This window comes from Parambassis ranga, chromosome 9 (assembly GCF_900634625.1).
Source record: "Parambassis ranga chromosome 9, fParRan2.1, whole genome shotgun sequence".
Taxonomy (NCBI): Eukaryota; Metazoa; Chordata; class Actinopteri; family Ambassidae; genus Parambassis; species Parambassis ranga.
In genome coordinates this window covers 11660236-11684473 of record NC_041030.1, presented here as the reverse complement: position 1 = coordinate 11684473, position 24238 = coordinate 11660236, and the positions used below count along the sequence as shown (strand labels likewise).

Genomic DNA, 24238 nt, shown 5'->3' with positions numbered 1-24238 from the left:
CACATCTAGTGCTGCACCCATATGTATCTCTGACTGGACAGTGATGACCACAGCTGTACAATTACAGCACAGATGTTTCCAGAATTACAGAAAAAGAAACAGCACGCTGTAATCCAACATAGTTTATTAGCTAACTCAGTTACAACGTCAAGCTTTTCGCTTCGAATTTATAAATACAAATATAGACAACAGCTATATGAAACACAAACACTACTGTTAGATTTGATGGACACACTCAGACCTGAGATCAGTGGAAATTATCCCTGCACCTTCTTAACTAAAAACTACAGCCTGATAAAATACATCAGTAATGTGAGATGGGAGGTAAAATCACACCTTAGATCTATGACATCCATACAGAGTAAAAGAGCAGTCAGGTCATCTGAATTGCACAGAACAGAGATGGCAGTGATCGCCTTCATATGAGTTTATTTACAACTTCTCTGATCACCTGATTGCTGATTGGGCCAAGCTTTAGTGAAGTCATCATATTCCCTGATGGCAGTTAATGTACTTGGTGAGTGCAAAGCATAATGATGGGCTTGCTACAATATAAAAACCCTGATGGTTGTGCAATACATCTGTTTAACAGAACTGTACATAATGAGTGCAAACACAAACAGTAGTTTGTGTAGTGTTTCTGTGCTTTGAAGTCAGTAAACATAAAAATGTTCTTATGAAACTGTTCTCCTATGTATCTTACTCTGAAAACTTCTTACTCTCACTTTTTTAGGAAATGTGAAGCATGTCTTATGTCCTTTAAAATCCTTCATGATTTCAGCTAGCATTTAAAAACCTACAGCACTCTTGCTTTATATGAAAGCGCTGACCTGTGATTACTTTGGACCTAAAAACAGTAGCAGTAAACAACTATCTTGCATTCATTTGGTAAAAAATGTACCCTGCTCTTTTAGACATAAGAGCTGAGGGTACTTTTAGTGATTATAGTAATCTGTACAAAAGTGAAGTAGCTACTGAGTTTCACATTGGTCTGGTGTATGTGTTGTGTAATCAGAGGTCTTTGAAGGCACACAGCTGCACTCTCTCCTGTCTGTAGAGGGCCAGCAGGGATGGGTCTTTGAGCATGCTCACCTCATGCTGTCTGTCAGCTGACTGGGAGAAGTCATCTGGACCCTCTCCACAGCCTCCTTTCTGGGGGTGACTGGGGTATCCTGGGTGAACCATAAGTTCTGCTGTGACCACAGGCTGGTTAGACTCTGATGCACTGCTGGAGGTAGTAACTGCAGGCCCTGCAGAAAAAGCATGGCTAAGCGCCCTCTGCAGGCTGGGGATGGACATGTTCTGGCCCATAGTGGTCAGTCCCAGGTACACATCTGGCCACCTGTGGACATTGGAGATTTGTCAGCCATAGGACACGAGGGGTTCCTCAGAGAATGTATCATTCACTCACTGCTGCAGCCCAGTAATTGGCTAAAATCTATCGAGTTTAATATATTTATCCACATAGGTACATTACTGAAGATTCCAACAAGGACAGAGCGTCTGTCTGTTTGTGCATTAGGGATGAATGAACTAATCTTTGTCTTTGTTTGTTTGTACTAAGAAACCGGGGATTAAACTGAAAATATGGCTAAACAAGAGACCTGATTCCATAGCGTTTGAAGACAGGGATGGAGTCCATAGCATCCTTTTCCACCTGCGTGTAGAACCTGTGGAGGTGTGCTGGTAGCCATGGGCAGCTGTGTAAACCTGGCTCCACTGGCACACGAGTGTATGGAATCCTGAGGTCTGATAACACCTGTGCAAACACCTCCCGCACCTCTGCACAGCACAAACACAGTGGCAGTCACTACATGTGCAAATTGTCCTTTTCATCTTTACTTATGTTACTCAATAAAAACTGGATTTCTAACCTGGCAGTACGTGAACGTGTTGGTGTCCGTCCATGTGGTGGGGAAGATGACCTGTCAGTTCCATGAACAACTTCACCTGTGCCCTCAACTCTAGCTCCACCTGGGGAGAAAAACACTTGGAAATGAATGTAATGGAAAAATGTCATGTCTATGTTAGCAAGTTACTGTAGTTGCTAACATTTTGTTAATATTAGAGCTACTGCACCCAAAAATAACTGTTGTCAGACACCAGTTGCCATCATCATTAAGCACATTGTGTGTGTAGTAATGCAAATGACTGTGTTGACACTTTGTTGGGTGGCTGTGCTGTGTTCTGTGTGTGCGCGTCTATGCAGATTGAGTGGTGCAGTGCCATGTTTGCATTGAATTTTGCATTTTCTGTCAAAGCAACTGTGCACATGGAGAATGTGGGAGAAAGCTTGCTTGTTTAACACAGGACTTTGGGGTTAAGCATGATTATAAACCCTTATGTCAGGTTTTTATAAGGTGTTGTAAATGATCTAATTCAAGACGTGCGCCTTATGTGTAAGTGTATAACTAAAAAAAACCTTCCTGCATATAACATGTCATGCTACATTCAGGTCAGTAACAAAGTGGGCTTTGGGGCTGTGTACCTGTTTCATGCAAAGCTGGCTTCTCTCCAATGCCTGGCGAAAGCCCATCTTCCCATGAAAGAAGCCATGTTGGTTCACGAGAGTAGAGGCCTGCTGAAGACTCTGACACACAGGAATGCCCTCTGACAGGTTGGCGTGGAGGCCGATAGGGATGTTATGTCTGAGGGGGGAAAAAGGGCATGATCACATGATTCTGGCTGAAAGTCTGTAAAGGTCCTAAATAACCTGTTATTGATCAAGAAAAAAAAAACTAAAAACATAAAGACTGTAAGAATCAACATTACATTAAAACTGGTGAACAAATGGGTTTTGAGAGGTGATGAGAGGAAGACACTGATTCTACAGGTCAATCCTAAGCGTTATAACGTTTGTTATTAGTGCAGTAAGAAATTAACAGGAGCTGAGATGGATATGTGGGGTAGGAACACGATACCACCAAACAAACAAAGGACACATAATCTCTGCTTGGATTTTACATAGTGTAGCATTACACCACCTTTTAGCAAGATCGGCTGCCTCTTTGGCAGCAGAGGCATTGACCAGCAGCGACACACTGGAAATGCCTCCAGCCTGGAAGCAATCCACAATCCCCTGGTTCCTCCTGGGACAGTAGCCGAAATCATCTCCCGTCACCACCAGCTTCATTCGCGGCTGTGGCATTATTGCTGGTCTCTGATAAACACACAGATTCATAGCCATTATTAAGGATGATAGAATGTTGAAGGTTATCCGTTGATTAATTTATATGGATCATTGCCTGACTCCTGTGCATGTGTCGGAGTGCCCAGCAGAAAGCTTTAGATGGCTGGATGAGTTGTATAGACTCTGAGCTACTTCAGTTTTAGGCTTATGTATCATTCAGAATGACTGACACTCATTAATTGGTAAATACAGTAATTACCCACATAGACACCAAATAGCCCACAATGCAGACTAAAACCAGTGGTGTGTCCTGGACAAACGTCCCTATTAGGAGCAAAGTGGAAAAGTGTCTGTTCTCCACAGGTCCTCTAAGTATTTTGTTTAAACCAGGTATAAGAATTAAAGGTTATATATCCAGTTAGGTGGTGAATGGGACATGAAACCCAGCAGAAGCGGAACAAAATGTAAGAAGTACTTTACTGTACTACTAAGTTGTCGTTTGTGATGCTCTGTAGCAGTGACCCGATACGTGTTTTGTCCTCCAGGCAGGAGTCAATGTAGGACGGAACCTTTATTGTACCCAGTCACACAAACATACACACAAACTCCCCACAGCCCCAGGCAGCGTCCGCCCTCAGCGTCTTAAATCCGCTCCCCTGCCACAGAATTAACAATCCTGATACCAACCACACACAAACATTCAAGACGCGTCTGCTGGTCCATTGTCCCTCAACAATGACCCACTGCGCTCACGACCCCGGTCTAAGAACACGATCTTACCTCACCACTTAGGATAAAACTTAATCTTACCCATTGTATTACACACTTTAGTCCATGTACGTCTGGAGCCACATAGGCATGGTGGAAATAAGCCCTACTTCCGACTGGCAGGACGAACAGCCGGTGTTATGCCGGGTTTGGCATGGCTGCCGGGAAATGCATCCTCCGTTGCGGGAACGCGCACACAGCTAAAGCGCAGACTCCGAGTATTTTATGGGCGCACAATGAACAATTTCTTCTCGTATCTCGTAATCACAATAAATGATTGGAAGTAACATTTTTTATGATTCTTAAGAGAGATTCTGGCATGTCTTCGTGAACGTTTCACACAAAGGAATTTCAGGTAGCTAACGCATAAAAGTAACTGAGAATGTGTAAAACCTTCAGGCGCAGACTTGCCAAAATCACTTGATAATAATAGAAATATTATTTTGATACGGCAGGCTTCCGAATCATTTATTGTGATTAATTAATAGCAGAAGCAACAGAGCATTGTCCGCCAGTAAAATATTCGGAAGTATCCGCGTTAGCTATGCGCGCGTTCCCGCGACGGGGATGTGTTTCTCGGCAGGCATGCAAAACTCGGCATAACACCTGTTGGAGCTGAGTATAATATGACGCCCTCTGCTGGACAACACATGGCAGCGCTTTGGAAAGATTGACAGCCTGAAGGCACAGTCCTCATTTCATGACGACCTTTGCAAAACTGGTCATGGGAACATCTCCGGTAAATATACACACCACTATAACATCTGATCATTTATCTTACCATGGCAGCGGGCAGCAGATCCTCCAGCGAGAAGCCTTTTCATGAACATACCTCCCGACATTAACAGTCTCTAGGAGCTCATACAGTGCTCACTGTGCGTTCACACTTTACACACAGGTGTGGCTTCCCACGTTGTCACGACGTGGACACCTGGGAGGAAATGAAGTGCATGTCCTTTTTTCCCCAGCTCACAGTAACCTACTGTAAGGGTACAGTGAAGTCTGAAATATCCATCTACATTTAATTGTTTATTTATTTAGTAACTTTATACTCCTATCTAATGAAAGCATTAATGTAACAAATCTCTCTTCTATCTTGTAATTGGTCAAACCTGTATTACACACCAGACTGTGTCAATAATTAATCTGTTTTATCAGGCAAATAAATTGCATCAGTTTCAGACTACTGCACTGGTCGTTGACCTATGCAAGCATAATAATCAATAAATTAAATATTGTTTTTGGTAAAATGTATCATTTAGTTTATAGTAGGCTAATAAAAGAACAACTTTCTTTCATTTAACTTGATGCATGAGCTGAAATGAATGGACTAGTACACGTTACTTCAGTCCTTTCCAACAGCCGGACACACTGGTGTAATCATACCACATCCTGTTGATCAGGTCTGATATGGCACATTGCTGTGTAAACACCACTAGCGGATTGGAGGGAGCATCATTTCCCAGTGATAGGCATTTATTTATAAAAAAAATATATGTATGCACTAGTACACAAGGGATTTACACTAATGATGCAATGAGTAGTTAAACAGCTGGTGTCAGTACCAGTGTTTGTTACTGCGTGTAACCATTTGAGAGTTAGTTAGTCCAGCAGCAGTCCCAGATGAAGCTGGCAGGTGAAGAAAGTACTTTGAACTTTTGAGTGTCCATGAGAAAATTATTGCTGCTTCAAAAACAGCTACACCTCAGGTTTAAATGTCCAAATGAAACATGTTGATTCAGCAGAGTTCAACTCCTAGTTGTGGTCTTTCATCCACTGCTCAGTCCACTGCACTATCTGCTCCAGGTTACGCTCTAGGTCCTCAGGAGTGTTGCTGGGAAGCTGGTGGACAATGTCCTCACTGTAGGCCTCCATGGCCTCCTCATAGATGGTCTGGAAGATCTCACACTGTACGTTGTCCTGCAGCTTCTTTCCCGTGTAGCCCCTGTCACACACACAAGAAGGGAGGCTTATAGCTCATGTAGTGAACTAGTTCCACTACACAATTATTTATTAGCATTTCATCTCCTGACTGAAACAAAATATAACAATGATTCTAAATGCATGTAAGATGCACAGAAAACCATGTAATGCTTAGCGAGGATGTCCTATCCCTCCTATGCTAAGAAAGGATAGGATTTATGAAATATAATACTCTTTTTAAAGCATGGTCTTCTTGAACCACAAGTGATGTGCCCTATGGCAGTGCCATCAGTGCCAAGATTCTGACAGACATAGCAATAGATGAGCAGCAGTGTTACCTCTACAACAAGAGTGGCAAACATTTATCCACTTTTGGATCTTAAGCAAAGGGGTTTAAAGGGTTTAAGAGGATCATAGCTATACACTCAAACTAGGCTTGTGCAAAATCGTATCGTGTGCAATTAATCGTCAGAAAAACTGTCACCGATTAATATTTGCCACTTATCGATTACGGCGATTAGTGCCTCGTCATGATGACGCACTTTTGTGTGCGACGTACTCTCACCATCACCCGCGCACATGTGAGCCCACAATAACAATAATGGCGATGGCAGTGGTATTTAGTTAAATGAAGCGGAGCAGCACGTTCCTAACAGAGGCTCTACGTCTGTCACCATAAGCCGGAGTACGAAGAAAGCTGAAGAAAGTGCAATGAGGACACAACGTCGGCTAAAGCTGTATATAGTGCCGCGACATGCATTAGGTGAAGCGTGGAGAGGTGGTTGTTGCCATAGAAACTGGATTTTTGCTCGTATCAAAAGAATGAACTTTGATATTTATTTACGGACTCCACAGCAAGATAGGAAACATTACAACAGCGAAGTCTCCTCCAGCAGATATTGGAAAGAATTCCACTCTATCATTATACAATCTATGATACGTTTAGTCATTCTGCTCCTGACGACCAAACTAAGCGCTGGAAGAACGTAACGCAGGTTGATGTCCGGTTTGTTTGTTTTTTCTGCTGCTGTTCTACAGTATGAGTGAAAACATGCACTAGTCTGTGACATATTCCAGTCACAGGTTCATTTGCACAGACACATTTTTTTAACTTGAAATAATCACTGATGTGACTTTTCTGAACTTATTTGTCCTGTTTAATTTTAATGTTGACATGCACTGCTCTGTGACCTTATGATAAGAACATGTGAAGGACAAAGTTACTTTAACTTTTTGCTTCATTATTATTTTGAAGCAGTTTGTGCATCTGTTATCAATATATATTTCCATGGCTGGTTTGTGCCTAATCACTACTTAATCACCAGCTTAACCTGTTAGAATGAAGTAGTTAACTTGACTGATGTTTTGTCGGTATCATGCTAGAACACTGTGGCAATTTAGAGTCAAAAACATGTAAGTGCAATTGTCATCAATTAATCGTCATCGGCTAAATGCCACAATTAATCGTGATTCAGTTTTTGCCAATATCACCCAACTCAAACCTGGAAACACACTGGCAATAACTTAATACCACTCAGTCTTAAGTGAATTAAGACTCAGTTTTAAATGGGAGTTACCTGCTCTCTAGTCGAGTGTACAGCTGGGTGTTGTCTGTGCGAAGGACAAAGATGATGTGGAACCAGCGTTCAGGAAACAAGTCACAGCCGTGATAGTCAACAATCACACCACCTTCTATCATCTGTTCATCCAGCTCGTCCACCACCTGCAGGATCCCAAGATGTCAGTTTCATGATGATCAGTTGCAATATGGGGTCCATAATATCTAATGTGACTGATCTAGTGTCTTGATAGTAATTTTATTTAGTTTATTTATTTACTTTATTCATAATATATTCATAAGTCTACATCAAGCTTACACTTGTATATCATGATGTAGTACTTGGAATTGAACTCACCCTGTCTTCATCCAAAATGGGGCACTGGTACTCTTCATCATAGCCATCATAAAGTTGCCCTTGGGAGATATATTCAGCATCATTAGGACAGCTTACTTATAAGTCATATGCCAGATCCATGCTATTTTGAATAAGTATATGCTATACTTGGACTGGAGAGAGCAGTCACTGCAAATCAAATATTACTCAAAGTAGGGAGGGGAGGAAGGAGAAGGATACAGCACCACAGATAACATTTATAATTTCACATCAAGAGGAAGGATGTTCCATCCTCTAGGGATCTCAGCTGGGGTCCGGTGTGTTAAGTTTTACCTTCTTGGGCCAGGTCTCCGATGTTAACATACGTCAGCCCTGTCTGCTGGGCCAGCTCCTTCCCTAAAGTGGTCTTTCCAACACCAGGGGTTCCTGTAGAATCAGGAGAGATCAACTTTTGCAACTTTTCTTTACAAGGTATAATTGTGTTTAGAATCAACAGATTTATAGACACAAAGCAAATGGTGGTTTGATTTGTGTTTATAAATCATTATGTCGCAGCACCTAGTTATTTTTAGTTATCAGCAGTCCATACATCTGCCTGCATATAATCTCATCTATGATCTGTGTTGCACAAATCACACTGAACATATTTAACGTGACCGAAACTGTAATAACCCAAAGGTACAGCTGCGTTAGTGCGACGTAATCTGTGATCATACGGGATTTCGCGTTACAAATATTTCAGAAACTGCATGCAGCAGAACATCACCTGTTAGCAGAATGTTCGGTCGCTTCCTCATCTTCATAGCTTGCTAGCACCTAACACGTGTCCTGGTATTCACCGCCTGAAAGACAGAATAATCCTGTTTTTAATCCATGCCGACACACTTTTACTTCAACAGTAAAGATAAAGTCGCTAACCTGTTCATAGGTAGTTGTCAAAATAGAAGACTTTGGCTGGATGTTTACTAGCACGATGGCAGAAGCGGACCTCTCCAGGCCACTGCCGTAACTGAGATTTTACGGCAGTTTTACGTCAATAAGAGTCAGTTTAGGGCTAAACAGGATGCTGGAGTTTAAATTTTACGCTGTAACTCCGTGAAGTCTGTAACAACGCACCATCGCACCATATTTGTGTCACAACTGCATCGTTGTATCCGACCAAGAATTTGAAGTGATGAAAACATCGAAGTTTGCGTTTGGCATCAAATGTTCCCACAAGGTAAAGTTAATTTGGAGACATATGAGCTCGGCAGAAGTAGTTAAGATTTCACCATTCTGCTGTCAACATTCTTAACTCTTATACTTATAGTTAGCAAAACAGTATTAGCTTATCGCTGAGAGCTATTAAAATAGCATTTAAATAGATGTACTTTATACTTGACTTAAGGTTTGGTTCATGGTTGTGTGGTGTGGGGAAAAGGAGGCGCAGTCAAACGCATTGGATCATAAAACTTTGAATACCCACGGTCTGTCTCTATCCTGTATACAAACATATTCTATCCTCGCTTCCGTGTGTCTGCCAGATCTAACAACATCACTACCTGCCTCCACTGAAACACTCCCCTAAATGTGACCAGGCTCCAGGATGAACAAGCTTTCTCTGGGGGGCAAAGCTGCTTCAAGCAGAGTAAGTCATTCCATTATAATATCTAACAACAGTATCAGACACAGATAATGCAAAGGCTTGTAGATTGTTCAACCCCCTCGTGAACAGCACAAAGACAACATATGAAATATTGAATGCGAGATATTTGGTATTTTGATGCAAGATACCCACTTAATCTAGCCTATTATGATGAGCCAAAGTTTTCAATGGGTGGCTTTAGTGAGGATTTGGGTGATTTGCAGTGTAAAAGATGTATTGTATATTGCATTTTTAAATATTCAAACAATAGATAAAGAACAAAGTAGTGTCATGCTCTGTCTGGGTCAGAATTACTGACCTTTGAAATGTTTAGTTTTTAAAAACCTTTTGACTGCACATAGGTAAACCCCTGGGTGGATCCATCCTTCCTTGATTTGCCAGCAGAAAGCTTTTCTCTGTCTGGAAAGAGAAAGGGCAACAAATCTTCGGGCTCCAAGTCTGAGCTCAAGGTGCCCAGGAAGAGGAAAGGCGAGGCCAGCGGCTCTCACCTGCTGAATGAGTCAGGCCAGAGGGACCAGGATGAGCCCTGGGTGGACAGATATGCTCCCCGTTCACAGGTCAGCATCATCAATTTAAACAAAGTATACAGTTCAAAACGTTTTCATCACAGAGCTAGTTTAAAGATGTAGAACATGTATGAACTATATCCTCTGTTTTTAGCCATAATAAAGTAATAGATACTGTCTGTGCAGGCTGAACTTGCTGTCCACAAGAAGAAGACTGAAGAAGTGGAGAACTGGCTGAGAATTCACACCAATACATCCAAGGTAGCTGAACCTTTTTTTAGCATTGGTTGCAGTAACCAGGTCTTTGCCCAGATTTGAGTCTTCCTGTCATCATCTGCAGGGTGGAATTTTGCTACTGACTGGACCCTCGGGCTGCGGAAAAACTGCAACAGTCCAGGTTCTGTCTTTAGAACTAGGCCTGAGGGTTCAGGAATGGAGCAACCCCACAAACCTAGAAGCATACAGCAGCAGCCAACATGGTGAGGAGAAACCTGCCATTTATATTCTGCCATTTGTGTTCCATTTTTACTATACTCCTATATACTCCAGGAGAATTAACCAGATCATTTTCAAGGGGTGTCATTTAAAGACCTTTGCGCTGCAAACCTATCAGTAAATTCTGTGGCTGGAGCTACACTACAATAGCACCCTGTACAAACTGTATGTGCTGAATGTGTTCTGGATATAACTCTTAATTCTCCATTTTTGAACAGAATGGAGGATGAACAGTGTGTTGTACAGCTCCCAGGTAACTCAGTTTCAGGAATTTCTCCTAAGAGCCAACAAATACAACTGCCTGAAAATGGCAGGTGATGGACAAGCTACCGACAGGAAAATCATTCTAGTAGAGGTATACTTACAGCTATATACATACAATTTATGACAAGTTGTGTTTCTTAGTAGTGCGTATCAAATTATGCTTCAAACATCATTGCCATTAATACATTGGTCTAAAGCTGTATTTTATTTAGTGTTAATGAATATACAATTTTACCTCCTCAGGACTTCCCAAACCAGTTCTATAGGCAGCCTGGCAGCCTGCATGACATCCTGAGGTGAGTGAGGATTACATTGGATTAGATACACCAGAGTTCATTCTGATATTTGCAGGGTTTTAGGAATGCAGATAGCTTGTTGTATGTTTCACTATTCTGTTTGAAACTGTACCTTTCTGTGTGTCTTACAGATGCTTTGTGAAGTCCAGTCGATGTCCGCTGGTGTTCATAGTGTCAGACAGTCTGAGTGGAGACAGCAGCTCACGCTTTCTTTTTCCCAGAGAGGTCCAAGAAGAGCTGGGCATCTGCCACATCAGGTTTACTGCAGACTGTGACCTGTGTAAAAAAAGTAAGTGTTGAACTTTACACAATTGTTGAATTATTATTTTGTTTTCTCCATTTCCAGCTTCAATCCAGTTGCTCCAACCACAATGATGAAGGTCCTGACTAGCATTTCAACCCAGGAGGCAGGAAAGGTAAGAGGAACCCCTGCACTTGTTTTCATATTGGGAGAGGAGCTTATACATTCTACATTATGTTTTTTCCATAAATCCAATCAGAGCTGTGGGAGGATATGTGTCCCAGACCAAGCAGTGTTAGAAGCACTATGTTCAGGAAGCTCAGGAGATATTCGCAGTGCCATCAACAGCCTCCAGTTTACCTCTTACCCAGGTCAGGAGAAAAAACACACATTGCACCATAACACACCAATAAGGTCGCAGAGAACTGTAGGTATTTTCTCACAATGAACAAACGTCTGTCACTGAAACGTTTCAGACACATCTTTGGAAAATGTGTGGAGACTGAAGAAAAACAAGTCTGTCTCATCACTGGGTAGAGCTGTTTCCAGAACAAACCAGAGGAAGAAAAAGTCCAAACAAACCAAGGACCGTGAAGAGGAGCAGGCTATTGGAGGGAAAGATGCTTCCCTGTTTCTGTTCAGAGCGCTGGGGAAGATCCTGCACTGCAAACGTGAGACATCTGTCATTGTTTTATTGTCTTTCCTTCTTTGTATGGGTTCTGTGAAACCAGTCTTAAAGATGTCCTATGTGTGTTTGTATCCAGATATGGATGCATTAAAGATATGATATAAGCAATGAGCAAATGTTGTTTAATGTACTCTGGATCTCCCCACACTGAAATACAAAACATTTTCTGTCCCTCAGTGTAAAATGAGGCTGCACTGTGGTTTTAATCTCAGAAATAACAAACCTATGGTGTTTTTTTGTCCAGGAGAAAGTCCTGAAAGTACTGAAGGGGTCCCTGAAGCTGCTCTACCATCTCACATATCACATCATCACAGAGAACCATTACTTATAGACCCTGAGGTACAAACATTTTATTACTTTACCTAAACAATATGCATTTTAGCCTTTTACAACATTGTGTTGATATCTGTCTTTTTCTTCAGCTGGTTGTTGAAAGGTCACACATGTCTGGAGAGTTCTTCAACCTCTACCTCCATCAGAACTACCTGGACTTCTTCTCTGAGGTGGAGGACGTGGACAGAGCCAGCGAGTATCTGTCTGATGCTGACCTACTCACTGCTGATTGGACAGTCAGTCTTTCACCAGATATTTACATTATTGTCATATATTTATATCACAGTGCTTTGATCTGTTGTTCCTGTATCCAAATATTTCACATTAAGGTGTACCTACAGTTCAGGCTGTTCCGTACAACGTTCTTAGCTGACAAACAGTTTCAAGCGGTGTGTTTAACAGTGTAGCTGGCACTCACATTCTAAACAAACCATACAGGTGATGATAAAAATACTGAGATACTTTCGGAAAAGTTCACAGCAGTTGATATGAGAGTAGCATGTGATACAGTGCATGCTCTGATGTATTGCCTGACCTGTGTTGCTTGTTGTTTTCAGAGCCGCAGCGTCATGGGGAATTATGGGTTTTCAGTGGCTACAAGAGGGCTCCTGCACTCAAACTCCCAGCAGGTTTCAGTCGGCTTCAAACCACTGCACAAACCCAACTGGCTGCTAGTGAACAAGAAGGTATGACACTGATGCTGCGACAGTAGCTCAACAGTTTAAACTACTGCTCTGTCCTCAGAGGTTTGAGTTGCTATTAAGTTTCCTGTAGAAATCACTGTAACTTCTGGACTGCATCTGAACTAGTGCATCAGAAATAGGATATTTAAATAGGATTTGACAATAGATGAGAGTAACATTGTTGTTCTGCCTGTTTTTGTCAGCACCGTGAGAACTCCCTGGCTGCTCAGTCCCTGTTCAGGAGCTTCTGTCTGACCCCTGTCAGCCTGCAGACTGAACTGTTGCCATATCTCGCCAAACTCACTAACCCTATGAGAAACCAAGGTAACACACATACACCATATTGCTTACACTAGTTTGCATTGTACAGATAGTTTTGAAGCGATTTTAGATTTAGAAGATTTTTAATGTTAAACATAAACTAAAAACCCTCATTTGTATCCTATTTTTAATCAGGTAAATTCAGTTGCAATGCCTGGTTCTATCTGAAGAAGGCAGTCAATAAGCATATTTCTAATATGTACAAACAACCACCTAGACTTTAAAAATATTATTTTATTATTTACATTGTTGATTTAAACTTGTAGTACTGGTATTGTTTGCACAATATTTTTTACATTACATTATTGATTATAAAACCCTTCATGACATTTAACATTAATCAAGATTTGTGACCTCATCAGATGCTAAAGTTTACAGTGCTACTAATTAGTGTCCTCATGGTGTCTCAGCCCAGATAACGTTTATCCAGGATGTGGGTCAGATGTCACTGAGGAGATTCCCTGGCAGGTACAGTACACTGATCAAATGTGTCAACTTCTAAAATCTGATTGAGGATTAGAATTCGAACCTGAACAGTTTTAAATTTCTGTGGCTTTGTGTTGTATCTACAGATTAAAACTGGAGACTCTGACAGACAAAGAGCCAGGCCAGCTGCAGATGGACAGTGAGGAGGAAGAGGAGAACAAAGAGAAAGAGAGCCAGGGTGAGGCTGAGGATAGTCTGCCAGCCAGTCAGCCCCAACCTACGTCTAACCAGGCCCTTCTGGAAGAGAAGGACCTTATCATAGAGGAATATATCAGTGACTGACACTCACTGCTACACTGTGACTGTTTTACTTTCTTTTGTTTTCTTACATCAATTCCTTTGAAACAGGATTTGGTTAGTTAGTATGTGACCAAAACAGAGATACCAGAACTCCGACTGTCCACAGGACCCGAATCTTGCCTCACTGAGGAGTTATCTCTCATTTTTCAAACAAGCTTATTTAGTGCCTAAGACTCCTAATCCAAAGGGATCTTCAACAGCTTAGTTCAAAAGTATTTATTTTAAGTGTATATTCAGCACTTGTTCTTTCTTTTTGTTTGGCTGCTTAGTTGTTGAACCTGAAGCAATGTGTAACGGAGCCCTGTTCAGGAACAAATGTGTTACTGTTCCCAGTTGTGGAAAATCACAAGTATGACAGTGTTGTTATGGTTAAATATATGTGTGAATTAAAAATAAGGTGTGAAAAGCTGATCGTGAAGATCTTTATCTGAACAGTTTCTCCACACACCGCTCTCACACACCCCTTCATCCAATATTTACTCAGCAGTTGTCTGTTTCAAGTTTCTCTCTGGTGATTGTAACGGCAGCTCCCTTTCAAAATAAAAGCATTTTTTTAATATAGCTACAATAGCTCCACTGATGATAATAATAGATATAAAATGACGTAAAAGAAGACATTCACATTTTAGCAATAATATGCGCCGGGTGCGTATGTTGTCCCTTTGGAATGCATTGAAGGAAAGAATAACCGGAAGTCATTCCAGCTGAAGGTTTTCAGATGTATGCGGGAGGAAAAGAAGTCAGCTGTTACAATGTGGCACCGATCTGTTTAATATTAACGTTATTGTAACTTAAACTTTCGGTAACACGTATAAACCTGAAAACCCGTGTGAGACTTTTGTGTTCGTCTCATTGGAAGCTGCAGAAACGCTGAGGAGACCAACGCTGGCTGCGTCAGAGTTACAGGTAAGAGGAAGTCATTCATAAAAACACTGTAGAGATCAAACTGTCGCAGCGATCATCTCTATGAGACCAGGTGCTATTGAATCAAACTTCGGGCTTCTTATTTATCACTTTGTGAAGTCCAGTATCTAACATTTGGGGTTTTAGTTTCATTTGCAGATGATCCAGTGTGACAACGAACCTGCTGATGTCACACACGGCAATACGCACACTCTATTTAACTGTCCTCAACCCTGTAGGCTTAATGAAGTTAAGACCTGCACTACAGTTCAGAAGACACAGAGAAGAATTTTGATATTTTCTCTGAGGCAAAATAGTAATTTGGATCAAACCTTAAAATATGTTGCCTGTTAGTGTCAAGTCAATGTATTTGGAAGACAAACAGTTAATAGATCTGTCTTCTGATAAGGTTAACTATCCAGAATCTGTACAAGTTCAGACGGAATTGTGTTCATTTATGACACTAACTTCATGGCTTCAGGCTAATGGATGATGCTGTGCACTAGCTGCTTTCATTACATCTTTTTCCACTGTGCACACTGGCTTGACAAATATTGAACACGTGGTGTTCTGAATAATGTTATAAACTTCTAAACGGATAAGTGGGGTTTGTTGGTCTGACCTGGTGCAGATGCAGGAGGTCAGTGAGGCCTGCAGCCTGGACGATGACATGGTGGGTGGAGACCTGGGTGATGGCATGGGAGTCAGAGCAGCACCCAGCTCTACACGAAAAACGAGCCAAAGCTCAGGTGGTTTGTCAGAGGGCCTGTCAATCAGATCAGAGATGCTCAGGCACAGCAGTCAGGCAGGAGAGAGGGCCTGGATGCCCGCGCTGAAGACGGCAGATACACTGCAGAGAGCCCGCTGGAAGCAGCCACACTTTGGTGAGAAACTGCATCACTTATCGTTTTTAACTTCACATTCATTCCCTCCAAATAACACACAAACACACAGAAGCATGAGATCACTGTTTGTGAATCAGCAGGCTCCATGTCTGACCTGTCGCAAGATGAACTGAAAGAGAGACTACAAGAAGCAACTGAGGTAAACCTTCGTTGATAATCTGTGTCAACTTCATGCGGGCCTAGAAAAGATCTGACGGTTCTGCTGTGTTGACAGATGATTGATGTGTTATGCTGTGAGCTGGAAGTGATGCATCGCTACCTGGAAGGGAAGTACGAAGCTCTGAAGATCTTACAAGGGAAGGTACAGCAACACACACACACAAACTGAAGTGCTTTATGCAAACGAGACTTGCTTGGTTCAAACTACGAGGGCTACAGAGGTATGTCCTTTGTAGATTGGAGCCTTCATAGACTGCAAAGGTTGCACCAACAGGTCTTAAATAGGCAGTCTGATCTGTGGAAGACTTCACGTTGATCATGCCTAGCAACCTGGCGCCATCACACAGTGTGTCTTTTAGAAGTATGCAGCCCCTGAATTGGGACACAGCTGAAGTTGTCTATAGTTTCCATGGTGAGATAGAAACCTGCAGTTTGCTCAGCTCCTGGCTAAACACTGATTTTCTTCACACAGGCCATTCTTGACAAAGCCACAAGTCACACCAAAAGTCTGCTGCAGAAAAGTGAGGAGAAGAACAAAGCTCTGGAGAAGGTTTTCTTATTTTTTATTTTTTTTTATCTGTCACTCAAATAAGGGTTTATTCTGTCTGTGTTAACAAAACAAAAAAGAAATGTCATATTGTAGTTGTTATCATAAATTAGGAATTGGGCATAGGTACAATGAAGAGGGAGACAAAACTGAGACTTGGTCCTTGAAAAACATACAATACACATTTTTCCATGTGTTGCAGGAGGTGAACAGTTTGCAGTGGGAGCTCAGCTTCCAGCAGGTCCAGATGAAGAAGTCTGAGCAGACCTGGGAGCAGAAATACAACAGGTCTCCCTCACTCTGCATGTGCTCTGTTTTGTCAGTGACTGTACTAACATTATTGTTGTTGTGATCAGAATTTTAAGTGAGAACAGGACTCTGTCTGACAACCTGGAAGAAACAGAGGCTGAGATGCAGCGGCTCCAAGCAGAGAATTCTGGTAAAGGATGAATAATGTAGAATCATCTTAAAGTGACCTAGACACGTCTGCTCCCGTTATCTCGTCTGTGAAGTCAGGTGGATCCATCTGTCTGGAAGGCAGCGTTAACTGTGTTTATCATTTGTATCTTGTGTGTGTTTGAAGCACTGAGCCGACAGTACTTTGAGCTTCTCTCCATGCTTAAAGTGAAGGAACAGAGAGTTTACCAAGGAACCAAACCTCAGTACAGCCCAGACAGAGATGCCACTGTTCTGGAGGTAAGAGCAACACACACAGTGAGACAAGGCAGGCTTTACATTCAGGCCATAAAACAAGCTGGATCCTGTTGAGTGTCAGCACAACTCAGATATTAAAGCCCTTTGTTTGCCTGAACCAGATGTGTAATCTTCTCTGTGTTTCCCAGCTGGCTGTGCTGGGGGCCTGTCACTGTCTTGGTGTGAATGAAGTTTGCGCATGCAGTCGGACTGCTGCTGCCAGCCGGAAGCAGCTCGTCCTCTTACAACAGGAGGTAAACTAATGGCACTGCCATTGTATTATAGTATAATATATAGTATATTATAACCTCAACGGTTCAGAAGGTGATATAATAGGACTGACACACTGTGTGAGGTCATTTTAGCTACCCCCGACCTGCCCAGCTTTGAATTTTTTGAATGACATGGACTCTTATTAAGAACACAGTGTACACACACACACGCACACAAAGCGGCTGGGTTGCCACTTAGCTGAGCCCAGTTTAGCAGTACTTGTCTGTACTAAGAGCCTCTCAAACTGCCACCAGGGGGCAGGTTTGGCCCACAAGACCATTTCGAAGGAGGAGTTCCTGAAAACTCCTGAAAGATTATATACCAGTAAATAAAAAACAAGGTATTGTCTATAAAAAAATGCACATTGTAAAAGCAGCTAGCTTGTAGCTAGTAATGTGATTTATGTCTAAGCAGCCATTTGCAGGATTATCAGTTTTACAAATAACAGCTGTTGTAAAACAGGTTTCATTGGCATCTAATTTGTCCATTTCTGTTCACTAAAGTGATTAAAATACACAGATTTGTATCCAATCTGTCGTATGAGCTTCATGTCTCTGAGAATATCCTGAACTTTGTGTCTCGTTTTCCAGCTGGATGCTCAGCATTTAAGGAGAGAGGAGGCCTTGATGGTTGCAGATGCTTTTCGTATCGCCTTTGAACAGCAGCTGAGGAAGAGAAATGAACAATTCCTGCTGCTGGCTGAAACCAATATTCTCAAACAAAAAGCTGACGGCAAGTCTGCTATTAATAGTAAGTCCAAGCCTTTCTCTGTCCTTTGTGTGTTTCACATAATATAGATGAATTTTTTAGAGGAAACAGAAAGTCTTTTTAGCCACAGATGAGTCAACGAAATACAGCAGTATGATTTTAGGTACTAAAGAATATTTGACACAAAAGACATAAAAATAGGGAGGCTACCTCTCAAATGTCAGAACCATGAAGCTATAAATAATCCCAGATATGGTTGTTTTCTAGTCTCATTAACTGGAGGCCTTCTCCCTCCAGGTGCTAACAAGAGTTCTTTGATGACTGTGAGTCAAAGGTTGAGGGGGTTACTTCCTTCCAGTTTGGAGATGAAGATGCCAGAGGATCTTCTAGAGACTCTCTACAGACTCGTGGACTTGGTTTGTGTCTTCTACACAGTCTCCAGGTCTGTTATCTCGACACAGCCTCTATGCAATATTGATTGTGTGTTTCCTTCTGTAGCTGAATGACAAGGACGAGGCCCTGGCCCACCAGAGGAAGGTGAGCATCATGCTAGCTCACAGTGCTGATGAGCTACAGAGACAGTTGCATCTGGATTCACAATGCCAGCTACCGGATCCAGCAGAGTCCACAACCATGAAACAAACACAAGACCCAGCAGAGCACCTGAGCCAGTCTCAGCAAACACCTGATCCGACAGATTCAGCAAAAAAGGTTTCATCTGAGTCCAGCATCCAAACAGAGGCAGAACAGGACAGAACAGAGCCTTTAGAGACTAACATCCAGTGGCAAGAACATCACAAGAACCACCAGTCAGACCAATCAGAGCCCTGATCCATGCCTGCACACAGGAGTAACAAAGTGTTTGGTCCCGTACGTAGAGCTGAGCTGTAAACAAGTGGAAACACCACAGGAACTTATATGCATCCATAAGCAAAGTATTCTTCATGCTTCATTTTTACACTCAATCAACAATATATCTTAAACCCACACAACAGCCCATACAACCCATGCAACAGAAAAACAGTCAGTAACAATGGTGGTTCTTGTTATGTACATTTGTAACGTGATATTTTTCATTTTTTATAAACTGTAACAATATTTGAATTCAGAGTGTTTTATTATAAAACAGCTTTATTGTTGAATTAAAAGTCTGAAGTGTGGTTCAATTCATTTTTCCAATTCTTTGTGCAGTAATTTTATAACAGTTTGATTGTTGATTTAACAAAAAATGTAAACATGGGAGCACAGAATTATTTTAGTTTTGTCAGTGCAAACAATTTGAGTTAATTTTTCTATTGAGAAGTAATTGTGATAAAATTACATGATTCTAATACAACCTGATTATTGTTTTTTTATGATACAAATGGCCACAAGGGGGCAGTATTGCAAGCTAAACAGGGACAGGGTCACTGAAAATGTTGGTCCGAACTATGCAGTGATTTTAAATGATCAGAGAGGAGACAAAACAATCACGACGAACATTTCTACAAATAATATATGCTCTACATCACTCAAAGCACAGTAAAACAACTGCACAACTGCCAGAACCAGTGAGTGCCAAAAAAACATAGCTTCATGTAGCTGTGTTGCTATTTTAAAGAAATTTGGTTGGAGTGGTAGCACCATTTTTGGGTATCAGGCTGTTGTGATGCACATGTTCTCCTGGTCTGTGTGGCTGGACTAATACCTGCTGAACACAGAGTGGGCAGCTTGCCTGACATGAAGATCATTGGACACTGACACTTTGCTGCTTTGATTATCACTGATAAACATAATGAATGCACCTGGTAGTTCTTGCATCTTACTTGCACCAATACCTGAGTCCCCAGCCTGCTTATGTGCTATCAGAATCAGAAATACTTTATTAATCAAGGGATAAATTGCTATGTGACAGCTGTGAGGAACCTTGGAGCTTTTTTTCACCAGGATATTTCCATTGATTAAAATGTTCTTGGGTTCATTCCTTTGAATATTTCTGTGTGCTCTGTCCAGCTACGACAGGCTGGTAAAGCTCATGCATTTGGTCAACAAAACATTTTGACATGCTCATCCCACAGACCAGTGATGCACAGATTATTAACATCTGCAGCTACAGCAAGTGAAGACAAATGCCAGTCATCACAGGTCATCAGTCGTGACAGCAATGACTGGATTCCTTTAATCAGCTTGTGGCTACATAGTTCCTGAACTGATACCCAGGAATTTAACTCCTGTACTGTATCATTTTCACAGTCCATGTATGCCCCATTAGCTTTAGATAATGGCAAAGCTTTTCACACTTGGAATGACCCATGAGCCATGTGAGCAATTTGCATCTTTAGGCCTTGAAGCATCACTGATTGCAGGACTTTTGGGAATTGGACTGACATGAGCAAATAAATGGAAACAGAATTGAATAGTAATAGCAGCTTATGGCAATGAACAAACACAGCCTAAAATGGTCATTTATGCTCAGTGAATGTAATATCAGTATGTGTCAGGACTTTTTTTTTTTACTGATGGATGTCAGAAATAGGGAAATAAGTATTTGATGCTTGTTAGTGTAAAATTATGGCTGTCTTTCCGAGAGGAATAAGTTGTGTCATTGCAAACTAGTATGTGGCCATCCTCACTCCCTGCATTTAAACTTCTTTTTCATTTTACCCTGTGTGAGTAATAAAAAAAATACATTCCCACACACAAAAAACACAATCTCTTCCAACCAACCCATGTGCTATGTGCTATACACTGAGTGATGAATCCAATACTTTTTATTAAAGCATATGTATTTAAAATTTTGTATATTTTTCTATGTTATTTTAATGTTCAGAACTTTTTAATTAGTGTGTAAAGAGTAGCTTAATATTGCTGCTCAGCTGCATTCATTTCATGTTTTGCACTTGCTTTTGTAATTAGTCGGGTAATATATCTCACACTTGATAGTGGATTACAGCCGACTAATGGTATGCAGTTCTCCCCATGTTGAAAGTAATGTAATATGGATGTAACTATAGGGATAAAGTTGAACTTTGAAGTATATGAAATTATATTGCACACACGTTATACAGTACACCAATTAAGCAAAACCCTATAAAGTTTTGAAAATCTTATTAGATTCATCTGTATTTTAGGTGTTTTTTGTGCATATTTATGTTTAGCCCTTATGTGTGTTGCTCCTGTGATGTGCTGCATGTTTTTTTCATGTCTGCCCAAGCAATTGAACTGTTTTTAAAGGTGCTATAAAATTCATATTTTTGACGTGTCCTGTGTACTGTAGAAAGCTAAGACTGCATTTTATATGTCAAATCATGTATTTATCATAAACAGGCTACTAATATCTAAGAACATTTTATCTCATATTTTAAATCATGCCTGTTTTTAAACTGACTTTTGTCCTGTTTTGGTGTAAAATGAAATATGCCATGGGTGCATGCTGAGAGGCCTGCCACAGGCAGATCTGACCCTGCTCTGTGGGTCACAGCCTCTCTTCTCCAGGACACCAAACTCTGAGGAACAAAAGAACTGAGTGTATGGCGGCGAGGGTTTTTTGGGCCGCCTGCATCCCCAGGGCACTTTATTTGGGGCAGCCTGAGCCTCCAGGACTTTTATTTTTGGCACTTTGGAAAATATTGACACTCCCTGAAGCTCTCAACCCTGCACCATTGATTGGAGCTTAAGCTTCACAGTTGGACCCTGACCAAAGCTGCTCCATAGTATTGGCGTGATTAATTAAAAAGAAAATGGTTTTTAGTATGGCTGGCTGCATGGAGAGTGGCAGCAGCAGTGAGACCGAGGGGGAGGGGGTGGTACGCTCACACTCACACACACACACACACACACACACACACACAAGCTGATTGGCACACTGCAGGGTGAAGGGAGGCGCATGAAAAACATTAACCCACAATGCACTGCTGAGTTTTGACATATTCCTGCTCCAGGCTGCTGAATTTATGAGCCATTACTCCTGCCAGCCCAGGATCTAGTTGGAGCATTATGTTCCATGTCATCTGCCATTAGCGGTGCAGTGACTGACATCCATTGAGAAAGCCAATGCTCTCTGACACTAGCGAGCTGATATGGCCAGCGTGGCATGTTTGGGTTAGGATGAAGCCACATTGTTGTTTTGTTTTCGGGCCCCCTTCTCTTTTTCTTGTGCATCCAGCTGAGTTCATGCCTGCAGTAATCAGGGACAATACTGCAACCTCCAAACCTCACAGCAGCCGCAGTGCTCTACAGTAAGCTCCAGCTGGACACTTTCCTTTTTTTGGACACAGTGAACTTAGGTTATGTCCATGGGAAGGATTTACTGTTTATGTCATGTTTGGTGTTATATTTTAGTAATAATAAGAATAATACAGAAAACAAACTTCAATTTAACTTCAGCAAAACCTCTTGCTTATTTGTAACTAAGCTCAGAAAGTTGGTTTTGTAAGAGCTTCTTAAGAAGTGAGGATATTTGCACAATGTAGGACAAGCATCCCAGTGCTCAATCTCCCCACGATTAAATAAAACAAAGCAAAACAATGCCCAGAAACATTAACTTTTGTAACGTGTTTACATCACAGCAGCAGCAGCTCACGAATGGAGCAGCGGCCTCCTCCTAAGCCAGCCTGTCCTCATTAGCCTACAGTCTACATAGCTCTTAAATGTGATGGTGGAGGTTAATAATGGCATTCAGTGCACTGTGTTGTTGTTTACACACTTCACAGGGAAGGTCAATGTATTGACCTATCTGGATATGCGGGCAAGCACGACAAAACGCTGACATATTATCTGTGTGGCCTTGATGTTCCATTAAATGATCGATTCAGTTGGTTTGGGGGCTGGGGTGGAGGGGTGGGGGTTGCTCAGGGACTATGAAAAGGTCAGTAACTGTTAGTTCATTGGTGGAGTGATTAATAAATCAATAAGAGCAGCAGAGAGGTCTAGTGAATCAAACAAATCCACAGAGTCCTGACTTCTGTTCAGCGCTGAATGAAAGGTGGTGGAGTGTGTGTGATTCAGCTTGTCACTTTGATATTCATGTATTTGTGTAGATGTATTCACTGGCCCTCTCTTAGAGGTAAATGCCACTGACTGTACAGAGATGGTGGCAGCTCAGGAGACAATACTTGTGCTGGTATACTGAGCTCAGTACTCGTTATGAATGTGTAACATTATTAGTTGTAACACAACAGCGTCATAATGCACTCCCTAGCTTCAGTGTGCTGTGCTACATGTGCTGCAGTTAATGTTATGACAGACTAATACTCTATTTCACTTCATCTTAGTTTGTAACCAGCCCACACTCTGCACCTATCCAGATAAGAAATAAACCTCTCTCCTCAGCTTCCCTTTCCACACAACACAAACCTGACTGGTTGCTTGAATCAGACAGATCCAGTGAAGTGTAAGTGAGCATGGTCACACTGTCTGTGGCAGGGAAAACTGCAGCCATATGTCACCACTGTTCTGCTGAAACACTGTCTGTCCCTCAATCCCTGCATTCCTCTCACCCTTAAAGTCTCAGTGAGGTTTGGCAATTTTAATTTTTAAAATTTTTATTTTATTTTGTTGCATATTGGTCATTATCAGACTCAAACATCTGCTTGCTACCACAAGTCAATATGAGGGCAGGGATAACTAGTATACAGTTTCAGAATCAATAGCAGATGTCTGTAAACAATGCACAGTAGATGGGGAATCAGTCTGGTAGATTTCCATGCATGTTCTTATCCATCCATCCATCCATCCATCCATCCAGGGACCACCAAACCTTCCTGCTTCCCTCAGCTTATGGGACATGTGGAAATCTAACTATATACTATTGTTTTACTGCTTCAAGACCAGTTGCACAGATTTATGATATTTTCTTATCATTTACAGTCACACACAAATGTTCAGACATTAGAACTACTTGGTTAGGTTTAGGAAAACATGAAGTTTACCATAAGTTAAAATGAAGCCTTTCACAGCATTACACAGAGAGACTATACTGTCCTCTTTCTCTCTCCACTATATTCAGCAGCCAAATTCAGGTAACTGGATAAAAAATCTCCCAGTGTCTTTGCACTTTGTTGCTTAGAAACTGCTGGCTGAATGTAGACCCTGGCTC

The 24238-nt window shown here is 41.5% G+C and overlaps 4 protein-coding genes across 6 annotated transcripts; 2 read left to right on the top strand and 2 right to left on the bottom strand.

Annotated features, from left to right (window-relative positions):
• Positions 1–107: 107 nt before the first annotated feature.
• ydjc (YdjC chitooligosaccharide deacetylase homolog) lies at positions 108–4807 on the bottom strand. 2 transcript variants are annotated; one of them, XM_028414049.1, is made up of 6 exons: positions 4680–4807; positions 2985–3160; positions 2489–2648; positions 1875–1974; positions 1605–1782; positions 108–1342 (listed from the first exon to the last, which is right to left on the bottom strand). In XM_028414049.1, the coding sequence occupies exons 1-6, from the start codon at positions 4680–4682 to the stop codon at positions 1012–1014; spliced, it is 948 nt and encodes a 315-aa protein (XP_028269850.1). In that variant the 5' UTR covers positions 4683–4807; the 3' UTR covers positions 108–1011. The 2 variants fall into 2 exon arrangements, with proteins under 2 accessions (XP_028269850.1, XP_028269851.1); XM_028414050.1 differs by lacking the exon at positions 4680–4807 and adding an exon at positions 3941–4022.
• A 546-nt stretch (positions 4808–5353) lies between these two features.
• ak6 (adenylate kinase 6) lies at positions 5354–8738 on the bottom strand. The gene is made up of 6 exons (XM_028414051.1): positions 8635–8738; positions 8483–8558; positions 8050–8142; positions 7738–7796; positions 7399–7544; positions 5354–5843 (listed from the first exon to the last, which is right to left on the bottom strand). Exons 2-6 carry the CDS (start codon positions 8517–8519, stop codon positions 5654–5656), a joined length of 525 nt encoding a protein of 174 aa, XP_028269852.1. The 5' UTR covers positions 8520–8558; positions 8635–8738; the 3' UTR covers positions 5354–5653.
• A 12-nt stretch (positions 8739–8750) lies between these two features.
• On the top strand, positions 8751–14385 carry rad17 (RAD17 checkpoint clamp loader component). Its single transcript, XM_028414046.1, has 17 exons — positions 8751–8935; positions 9240–9343; positions 9703–9918; positions 10054–10128; positions 10208–10346; positions 10581–10717; positions 10870–10922; positions 11054–11179; positions 11269–11338; positions 11423–11534; positions 11640–11834; positions 12096–12190; positions 12274–12420; positions 12742–12870; positions 13071–13191; positions 13599–13656; positions 13761–14385. The coding sequence occupies exons 2-17, from the start codon at positions 9302–9304 to the stop codon at positions 13954–13956; spliced, it is 1911 nt and encodes a 636-aa protein (XP_028269847.1). The 5' UTR covers positions 8751–8935; positions 9240–9301; the 3' UTR covers positions 13957–14385.
• A 304-nt stretch (positions 14386–14689) lies between these two features.
• On the top strand, positions 14690–19273 carry ccdc125 (coiled-coil domain containing 125). Of its 2 annotated transcripts, none has more exons than XM_028414048.1 (12): positions 14690–14880; positions 15509–15761; positions 15863–15921; positions 15997–16083; positions 16414–16491; positions 16691–16776; positions 16845–16927; positions 17072–17184; positions 17331–17435; positions 18045–18204; positions 18460–18578; positions 18661–19273. In XM_028414048.1, the coding sequence occupies exons 2-12, from the start codon at positions 15509–15511 to the stop codon at positions 18991–18993; spliced, it is 1476 nt and encodes a 491-aa protein (XP_028269849.1). In that variant the 5' UTR covers positions 14690–14880; the 3' UTR covers positions 18994–19273. The 2 variants fall into 2 exon arrangements, with proteins under 2 accessions (XP_028269849.1, XP_028269848.1); XM_028414047.1 differs by having other exon boundaries at positions 15860–15921.
• Positions 19274–24238: the final 4965 nt, after the last annotated feature.